This window comes from Prionailurus viverrinus, chromosome B1 (assembly GCF_022837055.1).
Source record: "Prionailurus viverrinus isolate Anna chromosome B1, UM_Priviv_1.0, whole genome shotgun sequence".
Taxonomy (NCBI): domain Eukaryota; kingdom Metazoa; phylum Chordata; class Mammalia; order Carnivora; family Felidae; genus Prionailurus; species Prionailurus viverrinus.
Genome location: NC_062564.1, coordinates 49,959,645 through 49,973,613, shown reverse-complemented (window position 1 = coordinate 49,973,613; position 13,969 = coordinate 49,959,645). Strand labels below are relative to the sequence as shown.

Below are 13,969 nucleotides of genomic sequence, written 5' to 3'. Positions count from 1 at the left end.
TGAAAGAACAGCCAACCTGTTGATTATGAATAATCAAATTTGAGATAACCCAGATTCTATATTTCCTATCATCTGTGGTATCCCTCTCTCACTGCCATATACTATTATATTCCAGGCACTCATCAGTACAGGAATGAACCCTAGGCAGGCTTGAAACATGGGCCTGCTAAAAGATGCTGTACTTAGGAAATTATCCTTTAATTCACCAAGTCCCACAATGAACACTCAAAAATGTCCTCCAATTGTTGGCTCCAATGACTTGCTCCTGGTAAAAGCTGACATACATTTTCTGAGAGCAGAGATAGAGGGTGTCATCAGCAGATTCGAGTCCTTGTAAGGACTCAAGATCCTTACTTCCACTTGGAAGGATGTTGTGTTGACTGCTGAGTTCCCATGTCCTCTGCTATTACAGAAACTTTACACTCTCAAACTGACATCTCTTTTCGTCAGTGGCATCACTGTCCTGATATTGACAACCATGCAATAAAAAACTATCTGCAACTTTACTTCAAAGAACTGGAGCCTTCCCTTAGAAAATACTGCCCACTGAGGTGCTCTCCCTAGAACGTGTGAAATTTAAACAGAAGCAACCTTATTGCCAATAAAATACGTAGACTACACAGGCAACTTTAAGAAGAGGTTAGTGACAGTTTACTATGTCATCATCATGAATGTCCCAAGAGCCTACAAACGAATGCAAGTTCATTTGGAACAAATATATTAAATTTTCTAGTACCTTCTCTTTGGGATCATTTAGAAATGGAATTTGAAATAGAATTAACATTTGCAGATCACCTTTTGTATGCTATACACTGTGCTAGCTACTTTATAAATTTCTTGTTTAATCCTAACAGCCCTTTAAAGTATTTTTGTTATTACTGCCGTTTCACAAATGAAGAAACCAAGGCTAAGGGACTTGTTAAGGGACTTGTTCAGTCTTAAAGCTACTACAAAGAAGAGTCAAAAGCTGAACCCACATCAATTCAAATATCTTGATGACTTGCTTCTTACTACCTTATCTACTTCCCAAAGGAATTACATTGATTTATGATACTAAAAACAAAGGTTTTCCTACTTCAATTTCTTTGTGAGAGAATTGATAGTTTCAAAAAACAGCAAGGACTGCTATGCCCAGAACCAAATTAACGTACTCAACCAATACCCATTTTCATATCCTAATCTGATAGTCTATACCAAATCTCTCTTGGCTAGCCTGTACCAAGCTAGTTATACCTTGTATATTCAGAAGAGCAGAAAATGTTTTGTTCAACCTCTATAATATTTTCAAATATTTAGAATATATAAGATGCCCTTCACATTTAAAAATCTATGCTGTCTCTGTCTCAAAAATAAATAAACGTTAAAAAAAAAATTAAAAAAAAAAAAAGGGGCGCCTGGGTGGCTCAGTCGGTTGCGCGTCTGACTTCAGCTCAGGTCACGATCTCACGGTCCGTGGGTTTGAGCCCCGCGTCGGGCTCTGGGCTGATGGCTCAGAGCCTGGAGCCTGCTTCTGATTCTGTGTCTCCCTCTCTCTCTGCCCCTCCCCCGTTCATGCTCTGTCTGTGTCTCAAAAATAAATAAACGTTAAAAAAAAATTTTTTTTTAATCTATGAACAATAATCTTTCTACCAATTTTCCTAGACACACTTATGCTAGTCTACTTGGAAGTAATGAATCTTTGGGTTTTACCATAAAATGAAAAATTCCAAAACACATAGGCCTCAATGTGCTGAAAACACTGTAACAATAGATTAAAGGCTAAAGTACAAAACATTCTAATTATTATTAGCTCCATTTTACAAGAAGCTTTACATAGCAAAGAAACTACGGTAAGAAAGTTCACGTAATTTGCCCAAAGTAATAAAGCTAGAAAGTGACAGAGCTAGAATTCAAACCCAGGTTTGTATAAGCCTATGCTCCCTACTGCCACCATCCACGGCCTCCCTGATTCTCACCTGGTAAACATATTATCCTTATCCACAATTCTAAAACCTCTACAGAAATGCATGCATATTTATTTAAACCTACTGTTAACTGTATTCATTAATTTGCCATAGTTTCTAAAGTAAAATCATTAAAAAGTTACCTGAAGAGTTACCACTAGAAAAATTCAAGAAAGGCAACAAATTTTCATAAAATTGTGACAGGTCAACAACATAATTTACACAACCAAACCTTCATTCATCAGGAGTGATCCTTCTTAAATTGATGTGAACAAAGTAAAATGAGAAAAATGTTTTTAAATTTTAAGAAAATTCAAATATGACAAACCACCAGCCTAAAGGCTGAACAAAAGAATTTATTTCACAAGATCATGTTACCTTCAATACTTAAGGATTGATTTGTGAATATTATTATTATAGTCTACTCTTTATCTGAGGTTTTATGATCAGCCAAACAGGAAAAAAATGTAATCATAACTTGCACAATTTTGAATTTCTGAATAACTATTATCTCCCATGTACCAGTGTTTCATATTTCTTTATATAAAAGCATGTCTAAAAATAGGTCAAGAGTAACATTCCCCAAACATAAATTCTTCAATCTATTAGAGTTTGAACTTAAATCTCTAATTTTTTAATGTACAAGACAGTTAAAAATAATATATTCTTTTGCTGTTATCAGACACTTTCATTAGATTAGTAACAAGACAACGTAAGAATCATTGTCTAAGATATGTCAAATAATAGAACAAGTCTTACCTCCATTGCTAAAGCAGCTGTCTGTTGGTCATAGTGATTCAGAAGATTAGGCATGAAGGTAGTATTATAAGGCAAATCTTGGCACATCCTCAAGGTAATAGGTTCGCAAGAAAACAAACTGTGCCCACCTATATGCCCCACAAATATAGTCAAGGGCCAAACGTAGAAGACAATCCAACTCATAGCCATCCTTCCTGGATCTGAATGAGATTCGGATGATGAGGCCTACTCAATATGTATTTTAGATCTTTATACACCTGCAGGTCTCAGCTTGAAAGTTTTTCTTCTATATCTTACTGTTAAGTTCTTCAAACAGTTAAATACTCTGCACCGTCAGAGGTTTGTTAGCTTGATCTCACAAAAGGCATTTGTTTTTGGTTTCACAATATGGGAAAATGACATCATCTTGTCTCTTCTTTTCATTTTATTACATAGGGCACATTTGGCCAACATATCAAGTTGATCAACCACATTCCCAAACAACAGATTCCATCTTAGGAGAAGAGCTATTTCTTCCTCTGATTGAAATATCTGAGAAGTATTTTTTAATGAAAGAAATTAATTTCCTCTCAAAATCTTTGATGAGTTCAGTGACGTTGCAGGATACAAAATCAATATACAAAAATCTGTGTTCCCGTACACCAACAATGAACTAAGAGAAAGAGAAATAAAACAATCTTTCATGAAAGATGTCATACTGACCTAATAGATAAAATACATGAGTATTTCAGAGACACAGTAGAGTTTTTCTACTTATCATTTATGCTATAGATATACTAAGACAATCCTTAACCAGAATTTAAAGGCAAATTTTCTTCCCTCAATTGCCAACATACAGTTTTATTTCTCAGCTAGAATGGCAGTTTTTCATTTGTCACAGATATAACTGATCCATTTTAAAAAATGCTTATGCTATTGTTCTAATTTAAATATGCCATAATTGGAACTATTAAATTTAAAATTTACTTTATGTGTTTTAATCATTAATAGTACATTTTTACATGAACTGGCTTGGCAGAATGTATTTGTGAAAAAGGTGAAATATAAATAAATTGAAAGATATGAATTCAAGTCCCTTACTAGCTGTGTAAGTGTAAATGTACTATTTAACTTCTCTGAACTCAGAATTTTTCTTCTGAAAATACTACCTCCTTTACAAGGATGACATATGAGTGAACTGAGATAATATATGTAAACATACTTTATAAAATGGTAAAGCAGCATCAAAGATTAGGTAATTTTATTACTGAATCACAGTTATACAAAGGCTACCTCCATCAACCAATAGTGAACTGGCAAATAGAAGGTTCTAAAGTACTATCAGGAAATTTTTCCAACATTACCTCATCTTTTTAGATAGTACAAAAACTTTGTACCATAGATGTAGAAATATTTGACTAACAAATGTTTCATTGCACAGCCAGGCTGCAAAGAATAAAAACCATACCTAAAAACAACAACAACAACAAAAAAAACACAGCAGGAATAGGATTCCCAGTTATGGTTTCCACTAAGCTTTATAGTATTTTCACTTGCTCCTACTTTTCCAGGGGCAAGATACATATCTTATTTGGGGCTGAGAGGTAGTGGACAGGGTAGAAGATAGGTCTGGTAGGAAGAAAGCATATACTAAGTTGTTATACTTTCACTTGGCTTAATAATGATGTTGAATTTACTTTAATTTCATTTTGTTTTATATGCATAGAGTATTTCTAAGTTTGTTGTGGAAAGCCTGAGCTCGGAAAACATGAGAATGGTCAGGTTCAGAAATTCTCAGAGACACAGGTTAATAAGACAACTTAAATACTAGGGCCCATGACAGTTTAGATCTTGAGACCTGGACTGGTTTCACTGAAGCAGGGAAAGAAACTGTTCTTTGTTCACTCTAAATGCTTGGGACCTCTGCATCCCAAGCTTTAGTTATTAGGCAGAAAAAACTATTCGGATAAAATAAAGCAGTGGTTCAATCTTTCTAGTTTCTTCCTGTAGTACATAGTATTGAGTGGAGGAAGGGAAAAGGAGAGTCTAAGAATTAGAATTGGAATATTAAGGTTATGAGCCTATCTTTGCTCCAAATGACTAATCTCTCTATACAAAATCTCTAAGTTAGAGACCTTTGCGACAGCTTCTTGGCCTGCCATATTTTTCCTTCCTTCAAACTGGCCCCAGAAATGTGGGGTCTGGCTATATAAAACTGGTAGTAAACATAATCATTTACAATTAAGCTTAATTACATGCAACACAGTAACAATCATGCATACCATTAAATGTGTGTCAAAAAAAACTACTGAAAGCTTTATCAGTTTACAACATTAAAATATCCATGTAAGTTCAGTCTTTGCAGTTTGCTGCTTATGCAGCATGTTCATCTGCTTAGAACTTAAAAAAAAAAAAACTACTAAAGAGAACACTGCTCCTTACTGAATATATATATAGTAATACCAAAAATTTTTTGAAGTTCATTTAAACTGAAGAGTTTTTAAAATTTCACTGTTTCAAATTTGTGGTTCAAAGACAACTACCATATAAAAGAAGAAATGAAAAATACCTCACTGAGTTTTTAAAACTAGATGAGACACCTCCTGATACTTCTTCCCACTTTATTTTACCTGATTTCCTCTCGGTTACTTCTTTTCCTCATGTAGAAGTGAAGCTTCCCACCGCCTTCTAAAATGGTTTCCTTTGTGTACCACAACATCCAAATTACCATATATCAAAACACTCCTGTAAAATCTATTGTTAGGCTGAAGTAGGATGACAATCTTAATATTTTAAGACTGTAGTTTATGATTATTGAAATAAGAAAAAAGTGAACTCAATAAGACAAAAAGAGTAAAAATCTTACTTTATATTTCCTCCAAATCAGAGGTTCTCTCTAATTTTAATGTGTAGCAGATTCATGAATCCCCTCACAAGTCTAAGAAATCTGAATCTCTGGAAAATGAACTGCATTTTCTAACCAATCATCTCAGATACTATTACAAGTTAAGTGGCCCGTAAGTCATGTTTTGAGATATGCTATCCTAAAAGAGTAACAGAGTATAGGTATATTTTAAAATAATTAAATGCTTAGCAAAATACATAAAACAAATTTAAAAAATAAAAGCAAATAAAGAATAACACTTTAATAGAAAAATGGGAGAACATAAACTTATAACCGAACTGCAAATAACCAACAAATATGTGAAAAGATATTCAACTTTACTCATAAAAAAAATGCAAATATGAGAAAACATTTTCACCACTCAGGCAAAAAGAACAATGAAGAGAACACAGGATGGGAGAGGGTGCAGAAAAAAAGAACACTTTCAACATTCTAACAACTTGAAATACTACTGTAAACTGGTTGGTATTTTTAAAAAATGGCTACTTACATCAAAAGCCCTTAAAACGTGCACAATTTGATGCAATAAATATATTCTCTATTCTAAGTAAACACACAAGTACATATGATGCATAAACAAAATGTTAGAGTAACACTGTTTATAAAATAAAAAACTAGCTGGGGGGCCTGGGGGGCTCAGTCAGTTAAGCAATCCCGCTCTTGATTTCTGCTCAGGTTATGATTTCACAGTTTGTGAGTTTGACCCCACACTGGGCTCTGCACAGGCAGCATGGAGCCTGCTTGGGTCGGTTTCTCTCTCTCTCTCTCTCTCTCTCTCTCTCTCCCTCCCTCCCTCCCTCCCTCCCTCTCTCTCTCTGCCTACAGCATGGAGCCTGCTTGGAATTCTCTCTCTCCCTCTGCCTCTGTTCCCTCCCCCACTTGCAGTGTAGTGCTCTTTCTCAAAAAAGAAAAAAAAAAAACAAACCCTTGAAACAACCTAAAAGCCTACCAATAAGGGACTTGTTAAAAACAAACAAACAAACAAACAAACAAACAAACAAACAAAAAAACTATGGTACAGGGGCGCCTGGGTGGCTCAGTTGGTTAGGTGTCTGACTTTACCTCAGGTCATAATCTCACGGTTCAGGAGTTCGAGCCCCACATTGGGTTCTGTGCTGACAGCTCTGGGCCTGGAGCCTGCTTTGGATTCTGTGTCTCCCTGTCTCTCTGACTCTCCCCTGCTAGCGTGCTCTCTCTCAAAAATAAATGGATATTTACAAAAATTAAAAAACAAAACACTAAGGTACAGGGGTGCCTGGGTAGATCAGTTGGTTGAGTGTCAAACTCTTGATTTTGCCTCAGGTCATGATCCCAGGTCATGGGATTGAGCTCTGTGTAAGTCTCTGTGCTGAGCATGGAGCCCGTTTAGGATTTTCTCCCTCCCTCCCTCTCTCTTTCTCTCCCCCACTCTCCCAGCTCACTTCTGTGTATGTGTTCTCTCTCTCTCTCAAAAAACAAAAAAACCCACTATGGCACAACCATGTAGTGAAATATTACGTAGTCACTAAAAACAATGAGCAAGATCTGTATCTACTGACATGGTAAGACAGTAACAATACAATAGGTAAAAAATAAAATTAAAACAATTTCCTAAACAGCATATATATCCCATTTTTGTGAAAAAAAATGCACAGAATAAAACTATTTCAATTACTTAAAAAATAAAATAAATGCTCTGAGATTTTATGAAAGAATCTATGGTATATTACTCTGTATGAAATAATTAGCTCTGCTAAATCTATAAATGTGTACTGACTGGCTAACAAGAATAAACATTGGTGAATCACTGATTTATTGGCTGCTAATTGAGCAACAAGCCAGGAGACACTCTAATGCCCTACTGCAGGTAGAAAGAAAAGCAAAAGAGCAATGATCAATTTAGTTTGAGTAAAAACTGATTTTTGTTAAGTTTATTTATTTTGAGAGAGAGAAAGAGACAGACAGACAGACACAGAATCCCAAGCTGACTCCCTGCTGTCAGTGCAGAGCCCTATGCAGGGCTCGAATTCACGAAGCATGAGATGATGACCTGAGCTAAAATCAAGAGTTGGACACTTAACTGAGTCACCAGGGGCCCCAAAACTGTTTTTCAATATCTATTTTTTTAACATTTATTCATTTGAGACAGAGCGTGAGTGGGGGAGGGGCAGGGAGAGAGGGAAACACAGAATCCAAAATCCACACAGAATCCAGAGCTGACAGCTCAGAGCCCTATGTGGGGCCAGAACCCACAAACCGTGAGATCATGACCTGAGCCGAAGTCAGATGCTTAACCAACTAAGCCACCCAGGCAGCCACCTGATTTTCAATATTAAAAAAATCAGATGACCTATCAGCTGAATCAAATGGTATGCACATTTTAAAAGAACTCTTCAGGGGTGCCTGGGTGGCTCGGTTGCTTAAAGTGTCCAACTCTTGATTTCAGCTCAGGTCATGATCTCAGGGTTCATGGGATCAAGCCCCACATCGGGCTCTGCACTGACAGTGCAGAGCCTGCTTGGGATTCTCTCTCTCAAAATAAACAAACAAACACTAAGAAAAAAAACAAACAAAATAAAAGGGGGCACCTGGTGGCTTGGTCAGTTAAGTGTCCAACTTCAGCTCAGGTCATAATCTCATAGTTCGTGAGTTCAAGCCCCACATCAGGCTGTGCGCTGACAGCTCGGAGCCTGGAGCCTGCTTCGGATTCTGTGTCTCCCTGTCTCTCTGCTTCCCCACCCCTGTTCCTGCTCTGTCTCTCTCAATATATTCAAAGTAAATATTTAAAAAAATTTTTTAATAAATAAAAGAACTTCTGATATATATTCCAAATCTCTCTTTAGTAACAATGAGATACTGCTTCTAAACAGGATTGCGTGGGTAACAAAAGTGATTTTTCCTAAGGTTTTCCTAAAGTACAACCTAGGAAAAAGTTGCAAGTTGAAGTTACAGATCTATAGAAAATAGAAAAGATCATGGACCCAAAGAGGTCCTGCCAATGTAACAGCAACTCTTTAACAAAGATTAACAGTCATTTTGGCATTCTTACTGATATTACATTGTTTACTATAGGAATCTGCAATATCTCAAATAAATAAAGGAACCTGCTAAGTTAACATAATTGGAGTAAACACCATCAGAGGCCAGGGCTCATCAGAAAGTGAGTGATATAGCAATAGCTGTTCATGCCCTACTTGTAGGAAAAGACACACACTCCTTTGCAGAGCAATGAAAGATGCTTGGAAAACTAAGTTACTTGATTATTGTTCCATTAGAAAACAAAAGGACTTGACATCTAATTTTTATGAAAGTGTAACATCAGAAATCTGATCTTACCAGCTTTCCTTTGAATATTAATTTTAAAAAAATTTTTTTTTTTTTTTTTTCAACGTTTATTTATTTTTGGGACAGAGAGAGACAGAGCATGAACGGGGGAGGGGCAGAGAGAGAGGGAGACACAGAATCGGAAACAGGCTCCAGGCTCCGAGCCATCAGCCCAGAGCCCGACGCGGGGCTCGAACTCACGGACGGTGAGATCATGACCTGGCTGAAGTCGGACGCTTAACCGACTGCGCCACCCAGGTGCCCCTTGAATATTAATTTTAAAAGCCCTTAAAATAGGGGCACCTGGGTGGCTCAGTTGGTTAAGCTCCAACTTCAGCTCAGGTCATGATCTCACAGTTCGTGGTTTGAGCCCCGCATCAGGCTCTGTGCTGACAGCCTGGAGCCTGCTTCAGATTCTGTCTCTCTCTCTCTCTCTCTCTCTCTCTCTGTCCCTCCCCCACTCATGCTCTGTCTCTCTCTCTCTCCCTCAAATATAAACATTAAAAATTTTTAAAAATAAATAAAAAATAAAAGCCCTTAAAATAAAATAAGCCAAGTATCTGTCCTGAAAAACAGCAATAAAGGGGTAGGAGGGGCGCCTGGCATAGCTCAGCTGGTTGAGCATCTGACTCTTAATTTTGGCTCAGGTCATGATCCCAGAGTCATGGGATCAAGCCCTGTGTGTGGCTCCACACTGAGCTTAGAGCCTGCTTAAGATATTCATTCTCATTCTCTCTCTCTCTCTCTCTCTCTCTCTCTCTCTCTCTCTCTCTCTCTCTCTCTCTCCCCCTCCCTCTCTCCCTCTCAAAATAAAAAAAGGGGAGGGGGGTAGGAGATGCAACTTTTAGGAGGCTGTTTTCAGGCTGGCTACAAAGCCAGACCCAAAAAACACAGGTGGGAAAAGCAGGATGCAGCAACTGAAGAGGAAAGCAGACTGAATCCAGAAATACTGACAAAGTAGGCCCTGAGGGCTGTCAAGAGGGTCCCGCAAAAGATTATGTTCAGTAATTCTATTTCAATTCACATTGTCTGTACAGAAAGTGATCCATTTCATCATTCTCAGTTCAGATTTAATTTTCTTGACACCTTATATGTATATACAACGTTTTGCATTTCCAATTCAGAAATACCATCCAAAGGTTGTCTCACACACAGGGGCTACAATGGGAACAGGAGGGATATTCTTTGTCTTCTTTCAGTTTCCCAAGAATGCACTGCAAGGACCAGCAATAACTATTTCTTGATAATGAAGTTCCTCCTCCAAGGAAAATTACTGTATTGTTAGAGAAAATATACAGTCAAAGCATATTTACTGTTCTAAGTGTTACTTTCCTTTTCCTAAAATCCGTATGTCCTTTGGCCATTTGTTTTCCACATCTTATTATCTAAAAAATAAATTCAGTCTCAAAATTTTGTTTCCTGGTTGCCGAGTTTATATAGTTTCATATTTAATTCAAGGGCCTCAATTCCTATTAATCTCAGAATGAGGATTTCTTTTCAGGTCTATTTCATCTAATTTTTAAAGTCCATCTGTGCCACAAATAACCTAATCATACAATGTGCTCAGTGATGACAGGATTTAAAAACCCAAACAGGAAAAACAAATACATTTAGGTTCAAAATCAAAATGAATGGTAGACATCAAAATACAGTCTAAAGAAAACGGAAAAGCTTTTACAACCAACTTGAAAACAAAATGGAAAGTTAAAGGGGTGCCTGCCTGGTTCAGTGGGTAGAGCATGTGACTCTTAATCTTGGAGTTGTGAATTCAAGCCCCACATTGGGTATAGAGATTTTTTTTTTTTTTTTTTTTTTTAAATCCAGGGGTACCTGGGTGGCTCAGATTAGGCATCGACTTCAGGTCAGGTCATGATCTCGTGTCTCATGAGTTCGAGCCCCATGTCAGGCTCTATGCCAACAGCTTGGAGCCTGCTTCGAATTCTGTGTCTCCCTCTCTGTCTCTCCCCTGCTCACACTCTGTCTCTCTTTCAAAAATAAAACAATTAAAAAAATTTTTTAAATCAAATCTTTAAAAAAAGGAAAAGTTAAAAGATGGCCAGATTCTGAACTAAAAAAAAAAAAATCAGATTGCAATTCTAGCCCAGTTTCCTCTTCCAATTAAAATCTATTAATCAGAAAACTCTCTAATATCAAGCCCGATTTTTCCCTTAGCAAGGTTGTATGGTTTGTATGCTTTGACTATAAAATTATTTCAGTAAGATAAAATTTAGAGACCAGGATTTCAGTTAAAACTTCTTTCCTGGCCAGTAAAGAGTTGTCACTTTTTTTCCCAAATCTATATTGAATAATTTCTTCAACATGTACTTTCCAAATCATTCTTTTTATTTGATTTATTGCTCTTTTATGTGGGCAGCTACAGCTTTAAGTAGCCATAGTTCTACAGTTTTAGGGGTTAAAAATACCATAAAGACAACATCACCTCTGTGAAAAGTAAAGATGTACCACGTCTCCTAAAGAAAATAAAATCAACAGCAGCCTAACATCAACAAATTAATATGCTCAGAATTACTTTTGAGTATACAATCTGATAGTTTTACTAACAAATATGAAATTTAAGATAGGTAGAGTTTCTCCTGAAGCCAAATGGGAAACAGAGGACTTATTATGAGTTAAACTCCTTTCTCCTTCTCTGATGGCAAAGCCTTCCACGCTGTACAATACAAAGGAAGAATGTGCACTTTATTCAGTTGCTCTCAACATTCCCTACTTCAAATATTTCAATCACGGAACTCCCAAGAAAAACCCACCTAAATAAATGCCCAAAGCACAAAATAAAGCTCAAAGGAATACAGCAGCTAAAATGGGGAAATGAATGATAGAGCTCACAGTCGTTTCTTCTATTAATGGGACACTCTTACAGATTTAGAAGAGGTGTAGAGGTAGAGAATATTAGTAAGTGGATGAGATTTAAAAAAAAAAAGTAGGAAAGGGAGGATGGTAGGTTTTATTATTTACTTACTCTACTAATAGTTTCAAAACATTTGGGGGGCTGAGGAGGAACATGTTATTTCACTAAATAAAAGGCAACAGGGTAAGAAAAGGGCTGCATCTTAATTAAATCTTGAGCTCCATCCTTCCAAGCCAGCCCAGTTAAGCTTTCACACCTCTTTCCTACACTCCCTAATTCTGAATCTTTTTACCTTTTTGTGGTAGCTTGTGGCTTAGTAGTTCACGTAAATGCCTTGTTTTTTTTTTTTCCCCTGGAGGAAAAAGATAGTACTGATTTGCTTAAAAGTATGTATGGAAAGCATCATCTTTCTTCTTAATAACAGAATTAAGGATTTGTCTATTCCTTAGACTGTCAGCACATCACTGAAGACTAAAAGAGGCTGAAGAGGGAGGTAACATCCCTCATGTCAGTCAGGTCTTTGTTTCCTTGCTCTTGTGGTGTTGGCTCTGCAAAGTAACCCAATTCCCATAAATAAACATTACAGGTCTATCAAAGCTACTTTTATGAAATAAGATTTTAAGATACTTTTATTTTTTATAGCTGTTAGTCTGCTCTGCTGCTGCATCTGCCCAAATTTAGGGAACCAAAATTAAAAATTTTATTTTAATACAGGGCAAAAAATTGGATTTCTTTTATTGAGTAGATAACTTTCAACTTCAAATCTCTCCCGTGCCTAAATTGATGGCTTGCGCTTTTGTTCTTTAAAAAAAAAAAAAAAAAAAGGAAAGAAAGAAAAGAAAGAAAAAAGAAAAGCTTTCTCCTTGAGAGGAGCCGCCTAACTACAAGTCTCCTGAGATTTAACGAGCCTCTAGGAAGATGTTAAAATGTCTTGAAACGTTTTTACAGCACCTTTATTTGCGAGGCCGTCTATTAATTACCCAGCAGTACCCCCACGGCAAATGCACATTAGCATAAAAGAGGGCAGCTGGGGGAAGCGTTGGGGAGGGAGCGCAGACTTTGCAAACTGATGGGATGGAGGGGACAACTTTTAGGCACTGGCAAGAAGAGGTCGGCCAAATGCCAACACAACATCTAAACCTGAAGCAATTCTAACGTGGGTCTCCGGCCCGCCCCAGACGCCCAGGGCGCCAGAGCCCTGGATGCATTGTCCTCCCCCCGGCCGCCGCCGCGTCCTCCACCCACGCTCCGGCGAGCGGGGAGCGCCACACGCCCCCGCGGCGCCGACCTAGACAGCGGGCGCCTATCGCGGACGCCCTCCTCCACTAAGGATTTGGGCAAGGGGGAGGCGGAAGAGGAGCCGCGGTCCACACTCGCACAGGTTGCCCAGCGCGGGCTTAGGACACAGAGGGTTAATAATCTCCCGGGCGTCTGCCCACCTCAGCCCTCACCCCAAACTCGGCTCCTCCGCACCCCCTCGGCCCGCCGTCGGTCCCAAGGAGCCCCTCCGACGCCCCGCCACAGCCTGGCGCCGAAGGCTTTTGTTTTGGCCGCGACGAGAATAACGATCCCTGAGGAGGAGGAGGTGCCGGAGCTGCTGGTGGCTCCTCAGCACAGGGTTAGGCAGAGGAGCGGGCAGCCGCGGCGGCACCTCCTCATTTCCCACACTCCCCGCGCCCTTTTCCAGCTAAACGGGACTGGGGAACCGCTCGCCTCGTCGCTCACCTCACATCTCGGGGCCGGGCTCCAAGGGGGCTGTAGCGCCGGCCGGGGGCGGCCACGGGTCCCTCAGGTAAACGGAGCCAGCGAGGACCGCCGACGCGCGCGCCGCTTCGGAGCAACCGCGAGCTTTCGGGAGCGCCGGGGCGCGCGGCCCAGGGAGCGAGCGCGCGCGCGCACGCACGGCGCAGGCGCGCTGCGCACACTCGACCGCACGCTCCCATTTTGAGACCCACTTGGAGGTGCCGGCTGGGAGCTCTCGGCCGGTCTCTGCCTCGTGTTTGGGTGACGCCTTGCGCTAGTTATCCCGCTCCGGCGGAGTGGTTTACGAGCTCTGGAAGCGTTTCTCTGAAATGCGCTCAGCCCTCTTTGCAAAGCCCTCCCTCCCCCGCTGAAAAAGCGTGGCGACTCTTTACCCAAACTGGGGATTCTGTTATTGCAAGACCACCAAAACCTGTTCTACGAACGAGGGTGCTGACCTAGGGATCCGGG

At 39.3% G+C, this 13,969-nt stretch overlaps 1 protein-coding gene across 3 annotated transcripts in view; it reads right to left on the bottom strand.

The window, feature by feature from the left end:
• FZD3 (frizzled class receptor 3) overlaps positions 1–13,615 on the bottom strand; it is a 104,168-nt gene extending 90,553 nt beyond the window's left edge. For 2 of the 3 annotated variants that reach the window (XR_007151710.1, XM_047856897.1), the window contains exons 1-2: positions 13,484–13,612; positions 2,703–3,354 (exon numbers count right to left, since the gene is read on the bottom strand). Coding sequence is in view for 1 of the 3 variants with exons in the window: in XM_047856897.1 (XP_047712853.1) it covers positions 2,703–2,891 (189 nt within the window). In the remaining 2 variants the exon portion in view is untranslated. Of the gene's footprint in view, positions 1–2,702; positions 3,355–13,483 lie in introns of all 3 variants that reach the window. The other variant, XM_047856899.1, reaches the window with a different exon arrangement.
• Between the last annotated feature and the right edge of the window lie 354 nt (positions 13,616–13,969).